Raw genomic sequence first — 15,854 nt, forward strand, 5'->3', positions numbered from 1 at the left:
TAACATCACCACAACAGTGATCCCACGTTTGTTTTCTTCTGTTTTTCTTACTTAGCATAGAATTCATTGTATATTTATAATCACCTTAAAATGTATTATTTTTTAAATTTCAGGGGTCAGACACCAGCACAAGCTGAAACCAATTATCTGAATAAAGCCAAGTGGTTAGAAATGTATGGGGTTGATATGCATGTGGTCAAGGTAAGCACTGTGTTGGGATGCTTTCTAAGAAAGTTATTCCTTCAAGACTCAAGGTAACTATGGTATCTTTTAGTGTGAAGGAGAGTGTGTAATTTGCAGGGGCTGTACTGGGCACTTTGGATGTGTGGTTATGAAGATTGAGAGTAGATACTGAATGATGAGAGTCTCGCACAAAAACTTGTTATAAGAAAGAAGACAGCCAAAATTTCCAAAAAGGTGTGTCTGTGGTTTTAAGTTATCACCGTTGGTTTTTTTTTTTTAGTTTTTGAATCATTTTATTCTTTCACTTCATATTCATATCATCTTTTATCATGTAAGCTTGAGTAGGCTCTGTAAAGATGAAAATAATTTAGAAGGTAAAGTTGAAGATTTGTAGCTTGAGGGGACGTTGATAAGCTGTGCCTGCCTGCCTGCAAAGTGATTCAGTCGTGTCTGACTCTTTGTGACCCTATTGACTTTTAGCCTGAGGGATCCTCTGTCCATAGGATTCTTTCTCCAGGCAAGAATACTGGAGTGGGTTGCCATGCTCTTCTCCATTGATAAGCTCTAGTCTAGTATAACTTATGGAGTGATTTGTTATTTTTAGTTTTATAAGCTCCATTTTCCCAGAAATGCAGTCTTTTTCAAAATCTGTGATTTAAATACTGACTAGAATTTGGGAAGACTCTGGAAATTTGGTGTGGTAGTGTCACTACCTGTATGTCTTCCAGTGAACACATACCCTAAAACTATAGTGTCTCAATGAACTAAATATGCATGAGTTTTCCTGAGAATGTTATTTTGGATGTTTTAATTGTTGAAAGCACCTTTCACATTAATGTTAACCTGTATGTAATTAATATAATTCAGTATGAAAAGAAAAACAGTCCTGTGAAAATGTGAACCCTGTTTTATGCAGATAAAGCTAACACATGTTGCTCCCCTGAAATTAGGCCAGAGATGGGAATGACTACAGCTTGGGACTGACCCCAACAGGAGTCCTTGTTTTTGAAGGAGAGACCAAAATTGGCTTATTTTTTTGGTAAGCAGAGTTAATATCAAAGATAATTACTGTTTTGTTTTTTAAATGAATAAAAACACTTACATGAAGTTAGACCATAAAATAGAATTTGGACATAGTTCTGACAAGCTTGAAAGTGATTTGCAACTCTCTCCTATTCATCTGTAGTGCTGCTTCCCCTAGCCAGTTTTTAAAACTCTTAATTGCATTTTCTGTTAGTTTCAACATATGCCAAAATACATACCTTAGCATAAATACTATCTGGTTCTGTGTATTAGCTGTTGACATGGACACGCCCTCTGTCATGTGGTTATGTGTCTGTTTAGTGTTTCTTGTTCCATAGTCCTTTTACTCCCTGCTCCTCACTATATGCTGTGCTTAGTCACTTAGTCATGTCTGACTCTCTGCGACCGCTTGGACTGTAGCCAGCCAGGCTCCTCTGTCCAGGCAAGAATACTGGAGTGGGTTGCCATGCCCTCCTCCAGGGGATCTTCCCAATCCAGGGATTGAACCCGGCTCTCTCATGGATTCTCTACCGCCTGAGCCACCAGGGAAGCCCAAGAATACTGGAGTGGGTAGCCTGTCCTTTCTCCAGGAGAGCTTCCCTACCCAGGAGTTGAACCTGGGTTTCCTGCATTGCAGGCGGATTCTTCACTAGCTGAGCTACCAGGAAATCCTGCCCCTCAGTGTATAGGAAGGAGATATTAATACTTCTATCCTCCTCTGGAGCTGTGCTTCTCTTTCTGAGTCCCAACTTCTGTCATCCATATGTTTCAATTATATTTGCATGTTACTTTTACATCAAGGATAGATATTACTTGGATTTCATAACCATAATTAAGTTCTTTAGCTTTTGTTTGGTTGCTTCTAAAAGCTGAAAATCAGGAAATAGTGTTTATATTATAATGTCTTTGTTGGAACTGGTGTGAAGCTTAGTAGTACACTGGGGTTATATGCAGGGGCTGAAGAGGGTTCTTGTATAATATACTGGTTTGTCTGTTCCTCTGTTGTTTCCTCCTTCAAAGCACGTCAGGACCCTTCACTTGAAGTCTGCCAGTGCCAAACTCAAAATTCTTACACACCCAGTTGCTTTAAATATAGGTCAGCAAGTAATAGTCTTAGCCTTTCAGAGCCTGCATGGTTTGCATGTCTCATTGCAAACTGCATTTCACATCTGTTAACTGGCTCTAGATAAGCAAATCCTGTAGCTCTAAGAGCCCCCACACCTCTGCTGCCGTTTGGAGCTCTGTGGCTCAGAGACCTCTCCGGGGAGAAACCCATCCGTGGCCCCCCTCCTTCCTCAGGGACCTTCCTCTGTCCTGCATGGGGGCCTGGGCTGCTTTCTTGGGAAGGTCTGCTGTGTGAAGGGATACTTCTCAGTAGAGCTTATTGTGTGATACTGTTGTCTTTGCTCCTGTCTTTTTCTTGATGAGCTCTGAAATCCTTGAACTCAGCTGGGATTATGTTTCCTTTGTTATCCTAGAGCCTTAGCTCTTACTCATCCCTCACATCCCTTTAAATGGCCTGCCTTTGTCGTCTTCAGTTTAGTTCAGTCACTCAGTCATGTCCGACTCTTTGCGACCCCATGGACTGCGGCCCTCCCGGCCTCCCTGTCCATCACCAAGTCCCGGAGTTTACTCATACTCAGGTCCGTTGAGTTGGTGATGCCATCCAACCATCTCATCTTCTGTCGTCCTCTTCTCCTCCCACCTTCAGTCTTTGCCAGCATCTTAAATTATTTCAGATTCCTGAGATGGCTCTTTTCCAGTTGTAGCCTGTTGACTCTTCCAGGCTGCTCTTTTTCTTGGGACTTCTTTTTCCTGTTTCCTCAGTTATGAATCTATGTTGTCTTCCACATTTTCCTTTCTTTGCTTTTGTTTTTCTGATATATATCCTCAGGTGACGCTTAAGAAAAGACCACTAGAGGTAGATTATTTGAACCCTTGGACGCCTTAAAGTTACTTAGTCTTCTCTTGTGCTTTCCTGATGATTAGGCTGAGAATGGACTTTTAGATTATTTTCCCTCAAAAACTTGAAGATAGTATTTCATTTATTTTTGCATCTCCTACAGATTCCCTGGGAGATTTGAATGTAACAATGTATTTATAATTGTCCCTTGATGGGCTGTGTATTTCCCTAGTTCTTTATGTGTTAACTCTCTGACCTTTCCAGCCTGCCCTGGGGCAGATGGAACATTCTTATGGCAGAGAAACTCCAGGTCAAGAGATAAGGAGAGCATCTTGTGTACTACCTCATAAAAATCTATTGAATTAATACACCACATAAAACACTTGGGAGAGCACCTGCCACTTACTCGGCATTGTGTAAGAATTTGTTACACCTAAGTGCCAGATTCACCTATGACATTTCTTCACTCCTTGTTTTAGTACAGCTTTTGTAAACAAGATCTGTTGTGCAATTCTATTTTATGTAAGGTATATTTAAAAATTAGTGAGTCCTATTGTTTTCACACTCACAGTTCATAGAAGCACACAGATAAGTTGGGTGGGTTGCTTAGGATTTTAGTATGGGGGAGATGGGGTTGGAAAGTAGGCCATGAAGTGAGGTTTACATTTTTTATTTTTTAAATCAAAGATGTCTCTGACCATAAAGTGGCTATAGAAAAGAGTTGAACATCAGTAACCTGGGTTTTTTTAATGCCTTTTAGAAAGCTTTTCTCTTTCTTCCTGTGTCCACTTCTGTGCTGCTGCTGAGCATTATTAGGCTTGGAGAATTTCTTCTACCATAGGAACCTGTGAATACATATGGGGGGTGTGTGTGTGTGTGTGTGTGTGTGTGTGTGTATATATATGTATATATATATATATTTCTTCATTTTACTTTTTCCTTAACCCTTTTAATGTCTTATATATGTGCAGCATGAGTTTTGCCAAAGGTATTGCTTTTGAAATTTTTTTCTGGTTTCAACTATTTTTTAGATTGGAGATGTTTTTTCTGAGCAGTACAGGTTATGTTTACCCTCTACCAGCTTTCAATTCAGAAGTTAGATGATCAATGTACTTGAAGTAACAGCAAATTTTTTAAACTTCGAGGACATTTATTTGAAATCTGACTGTTATGCTCATATTGTTATAGGCCCAAGATAACCAGATTGGATTTTAAGAAGAATAAACTAACATTGGTGGTTGTAGAAGATGATGATCAGGTAGGAATTATATTGCATTACATATTGAACAGTGACTGTGTTATATGGTAACTTAATTCTCTAAAAGGGGAAACTTAGTATAATTAATAACATAATTCCTTGCTTTATGTCACACCATCTTCAAACTATAGTTTTCTGTCTTTAAGATTAAAGAATAAATAAAAGACTATTCTTGTTCCTTTGTTGATGAGTGTGTATCTCAAGTGTATAAAAATTATATCTAAATGGCTTTGTGCCTTTAGTTCCTGATCAAAAGATTAATCAGAAAGATGTACCTAATAATATTTTTTAATAAAGCCTTCTATACTAAGGATTATCTGTTTTTCAGTTAAATCTAGTTCCTAATTGATAAACTCATAACAACATGAATGACTCTCAAATGAATTATGCAAAGGGTAAGAAGCCTGATTAAAAGATTATGACTGTATGATTCATTCTGTGACAGTCTAGGAAAGGCAGCCCTTACAGGAGTAGGGAAGCACTCACTGATCCTTTGGCACTGGGTGTGTGAGGAGGCTTGACTGCAAAGAAAGGGCACGAGGAATTTGGGGGTTCAGAGAACTATTCTGTATCCTGATTTGGGTGCTGGTTGCATGATTCTGTGCATTTTCAAAAGCCGCAGAATTGTGAGTAAATAAAAATAATTTTATTGCATGCCAAATAATACGTTGGAAATACATAGACAGATATAAATAAAAGCAGACAGGTCAAATGTTAAAAAAATTTGTATGCTCAGTAAAGTGTGAGTAGGGCTACTTAGCAGAACCTGAAAAAAGGAGACCCTGAAAATTAGATAAAACAACTCCAGGTTTTTGGAAAGTTTCCAGTTGTATTGCTGAGATACATGCAAAGGATTACCCTGTCACACAGCTTGGAGGAATATCAAAGACAATAATCGAGCATTTAAAAAAGAAATGTCTCGATGGCACGGATGATCATTATATTATTGACAAATGAGTTGAAAATGCTTTAGAAGAGTCAGGTTTCACATCTAAAGACAATATATTTTACAAATGTTTTCCTTTTTATTTAAGCACAGATGTGATTAAATGATATTTGTATCTAAAAGAATCACTCAAGAAGAATAAGATGCAGTTCTATATGATAAAGAAGATGGTCATAGTTTAATTGGTGATACTTGTTCTTTTTGGGCCATAAAATAATTGTACATCTTAGAATTGATGGAATTTCATATTTAATCTAATACAGTATTAACTTCTTGGATATCATTTCTGTGCAGAGGTTCCATGCTTATGCGCTGTTCTCCTGCTTATCCTTTGTAAACTTTATGTTCTAACTTGGAATCCTTTCTATATCAATATGTAAAGTTGTTCTCCATTCTTATAAAAGCAAACTAAAATGCATAGTGTTCTAGTATATGGTGTACTCTTATTTAATCAGTTATCCATTAATTGACATTTATTCACTATTTTATTAGCTACATATAATTTATACATTGGTAAGTATCTATAAGATAATGTCTTTAAGAGGGATTTGTGGGACTGAATGGTTATGTGCATTTGTCCTGAATGTAGAGCGATCCTATCCGCTTGCATAGTTTTCAGTGTTCAGGCTTATCTCCAGGAGGGAATTAATCACGTTTGTATCTGAAAGGTTAAAAAAAAATGGAATTTCACTGTAGGGTTAAATTTTATTTCTGGCTTTATGAGTGATACTGAACATCTTGTCATACATTTGAATTACTTGATATCCTTTTTTGCCCATTTTTCTTCTGGGTTATTGGCTTTTTTCTTACAGTTTTACTGTTTGTCACTGACATTATAAATAGTTTAATAGTTGTTTGTCCTTTGACAGTGCTTATTGTAGGGTTTGTCATGCACTTTAAGACTTTTTAAATAGGTGAATATATTCATCTTTTATGGATCCCGGGTTTTATGTCACAGAAGGCTTTTCCCTGTCTTGAGAAAAGACATTTTCTCATGTTTTTTTTTTCCCCTTCTTTGTGTAGATTTTGTTGGTACATTTCATTGAAATATAACCTCCATTCAGAAAACTTTAAGAATAAATGTACAGCTTGTTGAGTTTTTATGTACACTTTTATGACCAGTACCAGGGTGAGAAAATGGAATTCCAGCAGAATTAGGGAATTTCCCTTGTGTGCCACTCCAGGTCCAGTTGACCAAGGATAACCACTCACCTGACTTTTGAACTTGGTATAAATGACACCTGACTGACTGTTCCCTTTGAGTCTTCCTTCTGTATTTCAGGGCTGTGATTCTGAGCTTTCAGCCCTGCTGTAGGAGGTGGCTGTAGTTGGCTCATTCCTACTGTTGAATAGTGTACAGTTATATGAATAGACCAATATTTATCCATCCTGCTGCTGATGGACATTTGAGGTTTTTTTTTTAATTTTTGGCTGGTGAGAAGAGTGCTACCCTGAGCCCTGGGATGTGCATGTGTTTGGCTTTTATGGAAACAGCTGGACTGTTTGCCAGTGTCTACACAAGTGAACTGCTCTCCCACCTGGAATGTGTGAGGGTTTAATCTGTTCTTCTTTTGCTTATGTTCAGTGCTCTCTTTTCATTTTATCCATTCTGGTAGAGGAATTACTTTAGGGTTTTACTTGATGACAATTTCAGTATATCACTTATATTTGTTGGGTGTTTGGATATTCTTTTTAATGAAATGCCTATTTAAGTTTTTCTTTTGTTTTTCTGTTGGGTCATGTATTTTTCCTCTCACTAAGGAGGTTCTTCTTATATCTGGGCCTCATTTCTTTGTCAGATATATATGTTGTAACTGTCTTCACCTTGGTTTGCCTTTTGACTCCTTTATTAGTATCCTTTGGATAAAAAAGATTGTAATTTTAATGAAATGTAGTTTATACATTTTTTCCTTTGTGACCAATGTATGTTTTGTGTCTTGAAGTATAAGGATCTCTGCCTGTATCAAGGTTATTAAGAAACTGTGTAAAAGTTTATGAAGTATTTTTAAATGACAAAATATTCAAAAATATACTGAAAAGTATAATTGAAACTGTTAACCATTTTACTCACTTTGATTAACGTTTTTGGCATTGCTACTTCAGATCCATTTTAGAACTGATAAATTAATAAAAGTATATTTGATACAGCTAAGGTCTAAGCCAAAGCTTGTCCCTTTCTTCTTCATTCTTTCAGGGTATCAGTCTCATATTTTCTAACCTTTTGTAAATATAACCACATCATGACACATGGTAGAACGTTTTAGAAATCTGCATATGTATGTATGTTACACATATACATTAAGGTGGGGATTTTTTTTTTTTTTTTGCAGCTTGCTTATTTTACCTAAGCATCTGTAGCCATGTAGTTCTAGTTCATTCACTTTAACCTATGTATCATATTCTGCAGCATGATGCAACCAGTAGTGCATCAGTTCATTTATCTTTTATTCATTTATCTGTGTACTTTTATAATAATGTTATTGTTTACTTGATTACATTTCTCATGTTTTGAACATTTAGGGTTTTATGCCAGCTTTTACTTATTTTATAAATGAGATTGAAGAAAATCTTGGGGTGTAAATTTTGGTTTTGAGAGTCCTTTCCCCTGGAGACACAGTATAGCTTAGTTGTTATAAATGTAAGTGCGGGTGTCTCAGTGGTTAGATTCAAAGTCTAGTTTCTTCTCTTACTAACTTTGTGCATTGGGCTTAATTTCTTGATCCTCAGTTTCCTTTTCTGTAAAATGGAGCTAATGATAGTTTCTACTCATTGAGACAATTCATGTGAAATTCTTAGAAAAGTGGCTATGAATATTAACTAGTATAATTTGATTCCTGTGAGTATGGTTACTAGGACCAGGAATGTGGCCATTTTTAAGGCTGTTACGTATATTGCCATATCTTATGTGAACCTTTTCATTATAATTATACATTCGTTTATCCTGAAGTATGGCAGAGAAAGGTTCATTTAATATCTCTGAGAAATGAGATTGTGTAACTAGAGAGGAAACTCTTGGGAATAATTTTATATTAGCGGAGAAAATGGACAGTTTGATTTTAACTCTGCCTGTCTCTGTAGGTGGCTCTAGAGAGTGTCAGAGTTTCAGGAAGCAAACCAGGTGCTTTATTAGTGTTTGACTTTTGATATTGCTGTGGTTATATTTGTAGCTGAATAACAGGTGACAAGAGTATCCGAGTTAATAATTACCTCTGTTAATATCCATTTCTTTCTCAGGGCAAGGAGCAGGAGCATACGTTTGTCTTTAGACTGGATCATCCCAAAGCATGCAAACATTTATGGAAATGTGCTGTGGAGCATCACGCCTTCTTCCGGCTGCGAGGCCCTGTCCAAAAGAGTTCTCATCGCTCAGGATTTATTCGATTAGGATCACGGTTTAGATACAGGTGAATGTTTGTGGCTACTTGCTGTATCTTTCATCATTTCATAGAGGCCAGAAAGTGTAGCCCAGTTCCTCATTTGCAGATGTGGAAGCTAGGGCATAGAAAGATGAATCAGTTTGCCAGTGTTTTTCATTGGCCAAAATCAAAGAAAAAATGGTATATATTGTTATTGGTTGTAATTTCCTGAAAAGATAGAATATTATAAAGGTGTAATGGATTTCATATCCCTCTTGATGTTTTCTTTTTTTCTTTAAGGAGTAATTTAATAGAATTTTTCCTGTTAAAAAAGTTTAGTTACATAAAATACTGACCATATTGCCTGTGTTGTATGCTGTATCCTTGTAGCTTGTTTATTTTATGCATAGTAGTTTGTACCTCTTAATCCTCTATTTGTCTTTTGCCCCACCTCCCTTCCCTCTCCCCACCAGTAGCCACTAGTTTGTTCTCTATGTCTGTGAGTCTGTTCTGGTCACTAGTTTATTTTTTAGATTCCACGTGTAAGTGCTGTCATACAGTATCATTCTCTTTCTGACTTACTTCACGTAGCGTAATACCCTTCAGGTCCACCCATGTTGCTACAGATGGCATTATTTCATTCTTCTTTATGGTTGAGTAATAGTCTATTGTGTACATCTACTACGTCTTCCTTATCCTTTCATCTGTTGATGAACACTAATGTTTGCTTTATATATTTATTAACCCCTAGTTTAAATCCACATAGCAGGAGTTTTAAGGAGTCTTTATCCAGCAGCTGGATACCATGTAGAAAATGGGTAAGGTGTTCTAGTGGGATATTAATCTGGATAATATTTCTGGTCCTTATAAACTTGATGTTCCATTGTTCTTGCATATTCCATGTTTGTTAGTCATAAGCTAGAAACATTTTGGTTTACTCAGAGTAGCTTATTGATGGTGAGTTTTCAGCATGTTTCAGTGTGATTTAAAGAAGGAATGGATATCAGTAATGTGGCAAGTTGACTGTGTGTGGAATTCATGTAAGAAAGCTTCTATTTTACTTACATTAAAGGGGGGGGGCATTTTCTTGGCAGAATTTAAATGGCAATGAAGATAAGTATCAAATATTAAAATAGTTTTAATATTTCTGAGAAAGTCTTCTGAAAAGCATATCACAATTAGAAAAACTAATGGAAAATCTTGAGTTAATTGTACATCTTGCATTGAGGAGTGTGGGTGGGAAAGAGAGGAGTTCCATAAAAGCACAGATATTTCAAACTCAGTTAATATGTTCTTAGGTGATGTGCATAATTAGGAAAAAACAACATAGCTTGTGTTGCATCTTTCACACAAGCCTGAAGAGTGAAAAGAATGGTGTGATAAAGAGAGTCATCAAGACTATCTTGATAAAGTTCAGGAAGGTTCTTTTAAGGAAAACCTCAGGATAGACTTTCTGTTGTTTTCGTGTATCCGGTTACTGTAAGCCTGAAATTCTCTTGTTCCTGTTAAATGTCTCATTTATTTTAGTGGGAAAACTGAGTATCAGACCACTAAGACCAATAAAGCAAGAAGATCAACATCCTTTGAAAGAAGGCCCAGCAAACGGTATTCTCGACGAACTCTGCAAGTGAAAGGTGAAACGCAGCCCTGTTTTCCAAGGACTGTTCCTCCTGACAGTTTATCTTGTGCTATATTGTTGACTGGAGGGGAAGATGTCTCAGTCTTCTTACGTCTGTTATATCAGGAGTGCTAAAATACCCTTATTTAAATAATTGCATTTGCTCCTGGCATAATCAGTTCTAAAAAATACAAGGGGAGAAACTGCCTGTACTGTTGCTGAGATTAAACTTGAAGCTAATCACAGCTCAGACACTGTGCCAAGTTTGTGTTCAGTTTTTGTTCTTACTCTTTTAGTTCTTCTGTAGAGCAATATCTTCTCTCCCTTTGTGACTTTCAGATCTCCCTTATTTTTTAAAACATTGGTATATGATGAATAAATTTTAAGTAAAGATTATTTTGTATTGTGTTAGAATATTAAAGATTCTGTTAAGTGTAATTTTTATATTTAATCATCAGTGTATGTTGTACATAGACATTTCCAAATTCATAAATGCTCCTTGTTGTTTGTTACTTTAATTATATAATACAAAGAATGGTTTACTTTGACTAGTAAGCTAAAACTTGTGATTGTTTTCAAATCAGAGTTGAATTTTTAAAAATCATTTGTTTGGCAGTGCTGAGTCTTAGTTGTGGCACGTGGGTCTTCAATCCCTGTTGGCGGCATGTGTGACTTTCAGTTGCAGCATGTGAATTCTTAGTTGCAGCATGTGGGATCTAGTTCCCTGACTAGGGCTCAAACCCGGGCCCCCTGCATTGGGAACACAGAGTCCCAGACACTGGACCACCAGGGAAGTCCCTAGATTGCATTTTAAGTATGTCCAGTGTCAGAGTTATAAATAAGTGCCATGACCTGATGTTGGCAGTATCAATTTTTTCAAAAAACTAACTTATAGTCATATGTTTTGATGTACCTATAAATTAAGTAATATGTAGCTATAAATAAAACCATTTCAGTTTGTTTAATATCCTTAAATACCTCATAGACTCCACTGATGATTTTTCACTATCAGCTTGAATTCTAGAGGCTTGCAGATGATTCTTTTCTTTTTTTAATGTATACTTATTTTATTGCCTTATTTAAAAATTGGAAATAATTATTATTACTCACTCTAATGGCATGAACCCTAGAACACCTTTTGTGAAATGAAGACTTTTAAATATAGTGGAAAGTAGCTTACAAAGCAGTTAATCAAGATTTACTTTTGTAGGCACTTCCCTTGGTGGTCCAGCTGTTAAGACTCCATGCTTCCCGTGCAGGGGGCACGGGTTCAGTCCCTGGTTGAAGAACTAAGATCCTGCATGCTGTGCTGTGGGACAGAAAGTTAAAAGAAATAATACTAGTAAATGGTAAAGCAGTTTATCATGTTGGAGGGAAACTAATGGGATGTTTTCTCTTTTCTGTCAGCAAGTACAGGAAAACCTGAAGAACTCAGGTGGGTAATGTCTTGCTCCTTAGGGGTTGACACTAGAATGTTTTAACATTTCCGTAGTTGCTGTCATTAATCCAACCAATATTTGTTGAAGGCCTGTTAGAGTGTTCCCTCGTCCCTGAGCATGGTGGACATGGCAGGGAACAAATGAATTCATAGTGCCAGATAAAGTTGGCGCAACACAAGTAAAGCAATTTAAAGAAAAAGAGTGGGGTTGGGTAGCTGTGCTGTTCATAATGAGACTGACATGCATCTGTTATTGGTGTGTGACTGAGGGTATGCAGATGCATAAACTGTCACCCTTGCTCTCAGGGAGCTCAGAGAACAAAGGTTGATTTGTAGATAAACAGCTCATTTTATTCCTGGGTAAATCCCACTTGGTCCTGGTGTGTAATCTTTCTTTATGTTACACGTTGCTGGATTCTGTTCACTGGTTTCATTGTGGATTTGTGTGTCTGTATCTTCAAAGACACTGGTCTGTAGTTTTCTTGTCCTGTCTTTATCTGGTTTTGGTATCAGAGTGGGTCTGGCTTCATAGAAGGAGTTGGGGAATATTTCCTTCTAATTTTGGGGAAGAATTTGTAAAAAATTCTTTAAATATATGGTAGAATTCACCATTAAAACCATCTGGCCTGGACTTTATTTATGTCAGATTTGTAAATTTCCAGTTCAGTTTCTTGTTGTAGATGTATTCATATTTAATTTCTTGAATTAAATATCTTGAATCAGTTTAGGAGTTTGTGTCTTTCCAGAATTTTTCCATTTTACCTAAATTATCTAGTTTATGGCATACAGTTGTTCATATTTTTCTCTTTTCCATTTTATTTTTGTAAGCTTTGTGGTGATGTCCCCTCATTCAGGACTTCCAGGTGGCACAGTGGTAAAGAACCTGCCTGCTAATGCAGGAGATGCAAGAGACACAGGTTTGATCCCTGGGTGGGGGAGATCCCCTGGGGGAGGAAATGGCAACCTACTCCAGGATTCTTGCCAGAAAAATCCCATGGACAGAAGAGCCTGGCGAGCTGCAGTCCATGGGGTCGGAAAGAGCTGGACGACTGAATGACTGAGCACCCCCCCCCCCGTTAATTTCTGATTTCAGTTCTTTGAGTTTCTTTTTCCCTTGGTCACCCTAGATAGAGGTTTGTCAGTTTTGTTGGCCTGTTTGAAGAACCAGCTTTTGGTTTCATTTGGTTTCAGCCAGCTTTTGGTTTTGCTCTATATACTATTTCATTAACTTTCTCTCTGGTATATTATTTCATTCCTTCTGCTTGCTTTTTATTTAGTTTTCTTTTTCTGGTGTCTTTAGGTGGAATATCAGTTTATTGAGATTTGAGATCTTTATTATTTTAATATAACATTTATAGCTATGAATTTCTCTCCAAGCACTGCTTTGATCATATTTCATAAGTTTTGGTCTGTTGTATTTTCATTTTTATTCCTTCAAATTATTTTCTAATTTCTCTTGTGATAGCTTCTTTGGCCTAGTGAGTGCTTGGGAGTATCTTGCTTAACATACACATTTGTATGTTAAATTTTCCTCTCTCTCTCTTTATTTTATTCCATTGTGGTTATAGAATGTACTTCACATGATTTTGATCCCTTTGCAGTTGTCAAGGCCTGTTTTATGGCCCAGCGTGCAGCTTGTCTTGGGAAGTGGTCCAGGTGTGTGTACTTGAGAACATTGTTTACTCTGCTGTTGAGCATCGTGTCCTGTAGACACCTGTCAGGGCTGTGTGGTGCTTACTGTTGTTCACTTCCGTTTCATCATGATCTTGGGCTAGTCCTGTCCTTTATTAAACGTGGACTGTTAAACTCTCCAGTGAGTTGTCTGGTTCTTTCTTTGTGCTTCATGTATTGGAACTTCATGTGAGGTGCATATATTGTTTATGATTATTTTATTCTTTTATTACAAAAAAAGTTCCTCTCTTTTTCCAGTAACTGTTTTGTATTAAAGTCTACTTAGTCTGATGTAAGTGTGGTCAATTCGGTTCCCTTCTGGTTGCTTTTCTATGGCTTACCTGTTTTTGTCAAGTTTCAGAAGTTTTCCCTCATTATTTGTCACATTTTTTCCCTGCTCCTTTCTCTCTCCTTCCAGGACTCTGATTACACGCATGGTGCCCTCCTTATGGGACCTGCAGACCTCCGAGTCTGTTCATGTTCCCTCATTCTTTTTCTTTCTGTCCCTCAGACTAGATCATCTCATTTGACCTACCTTCAAGCCACTGGTTCTTTTGTCCGCTAAAATCTGCTGTGTGTTCCTCTAGTGAACTTTTTGTTCTAGTTATGGTACATTTCAACACCAGAATTTCTTTTTTTAAAGATAATTTCTCTGTTTAAAATACTCTTTATTTGTGAATTCAGTGTTTATTTCCTCACATGTGGTGTTTTAGTTCTCAAGTGTATTTAAAATAGCTGATTTACATTCTGGAGGCAGGGAGCGAATTGTCTTCTTGGCCTCACCCACCTGGAGTGAGGCTTCCGCAGCACTGAACACGGGAGAACCAGGAGGAGAGAAAACTGGGCTTCAGATGCCAGACTCAGCTCTCAGACCGAGTAGACTGTCTTGAATAAATGTCTCCACTTGGTGTGTTCCTTTTAATGATTTTTTAATAAATAATTTTCACCAGCCGAACGTTTGTTCTGCTGGGAAGAGGGTCTGCCCCGTCTTCAGACCGTGCCTCTCGAGGTCCTGCTTCCGATGGCTCAGTTAATAGTGGTAGTGTGGCTTCGTGTAATGCTTCTCAACCGTTGGTGTGAAGCAGAGCCTCCTGGAATGCCTGGTGAACTATCAGATTCAAGACATACAAATCTAGTATTGTTCTCTTTAAAAAAAAAACTTGTATAATCTCCTGTGCGGCAAGTGTATAGCTAGAGCTCCTTCAGAAGTTGTTGTTTCGGGTGCCGAGTTGGGTTGGTCTCACCTTGCGATGTCGTATTCAGTTTTGTTTTCATTTAGAAAGCTGGTAAAGCCAGGCTGTGATTAGTGACTCATCACAGAAGCACTCTGTTTTTTGAGTAAGGATTCCTCTAAAGTTCCTTTAACTGTCAGTAAGTGGTTAACAATAAATAAATCGGTAGAGTAGGGAGAAAGGTGAGGGAATTTTTCACTGTAAATTTTTGAAAGTGAAAGTGTTAGTTGCTCAGTCGTGTCCGACTTTGCAGTCCCATGGACTGTATCCCGCCAGGCTCCTCTGTCCATGGGATTTTCCAGGCAAGAGTACTGGAGTGGGTTGCCGTTTCCTTCTCCAGGGGATCTTCCCAACCTGAGGACTGAACTCAAGCCTCATGCATTGCAGGCAGATTCTTTACCATCTGAGCCACCAGGGAAGCCCTGTGAATTTTTAGTTAGGTAAAAACATTTTCTGCCTTTTCTGAGCTATGCACTTTAGTTTTTCTTGGGTTTATTTTTAAGCTATGCTTTTAAGAAGAATGGTGGAGAAGTGTTAAGAGGTGTTCCATGTAAAGTATTTTATTTGTCTTTTGTTTGTTTAATTAATCATGTCTTGCTTCCCTGAAAAACAGGCTGGGACAGAATATTAGAGCTTAAAGTGAAGAGATTCTTGCAGAAATGTAAAAGAAAACATTCAAGCAAGTGATATGTAGTTGAAAAAGTAACTTATTTTATTTGCAGGAGTTTGTCCTCCTTTTAATTTTTCTGAAATACAGATTTCTGACCAAAAAGTGAATGTGACTATATAGTCTCTTTTCTAGAATTGAGATTAGTTTAACCTTATTAAATTTTACTGTGTCTTCCTGAGAGATGCTTTTGGCTCTGGAAAACAGAGCAGAAATGGGGTAGTTAAGCATATACTTTATTACTTTTTAATTAGAATAAAATTTTAGGAATGACATTTATAGGAGGGCCACTCTCCTGAAAGTTATTGAGCCCTGCTCCTAACAGTGCTTGAGAGAACCTGGCCTGGGACTGGCAGGAACGCCCTTTCATTCCTGCCCTTGGATTTCTGTTTGCATGAGCAGCTTTGCTCCAGTGAACCATGGAAAACAGTACTGTTTGAAAAAGCACAACCATTTGACCTAAAAAACTGTGCTTGTTTGAATAACAGGTTTTTAAATTGGCTGAGGTTAGTTTCTAACTACTCCCTCATGAGTCTTGACTAATATAAACTGTCTTAGG

General features: G+C 37.4%; 1 protein-coding gene across 8 annotated transcripts in view; it reads left to right on the plus strand.

Moving 5' to 3' along the window:
- The window catches only part of EPB41L5 (erythrocyte membrane protein band 4.1 like 5), a 155,654-nt gene that overhangs the window by 54,419 nt on the left and 85,381 nt on the right, over positions 1-15,854 (plus strand). For all 8 annotated transcript variants that reach the window (XM_061135566.1, XM_061135569.1, XM_061135567.1 and 5 more), the window contains exons 9-14: positions 114-201; positions 1,134-1,222; positions 4,298-4,367; positions 8,548-8,717; positions 10,197-10,303; positions 11,695-11,722. In XM_061135566.1, the coding sequence (XP_060991549.1) occupies positions 114-201; positions 1,134-1,222; positions 4,298-4,367; positions 8,548-8,717; positions 10,197-10,303; positions 11,695-11,722 (552 nt within the window). The remainder of the gene's footprint in view (positions 1-113; positions 202-1,133; positions 1,223-4,297; positions 4,368-8,547; positions 8,718-10,196; positions 10,304-11,694; positions 11,723-15,854) is intronic.

The sequence above is a fragment of the Dama dama genome, chromosome 33 (assembly GCF_033118175.1).
Source record: "Dama dama isolate Ldn47 chromosome 33, ASM3311817v1, whole genome shotgun sequence".
NCBI lineage: Eukaryota > Metazoa > Chordata > Mammalia > Artiodactyla > Cervidae > Dama > Dama dama.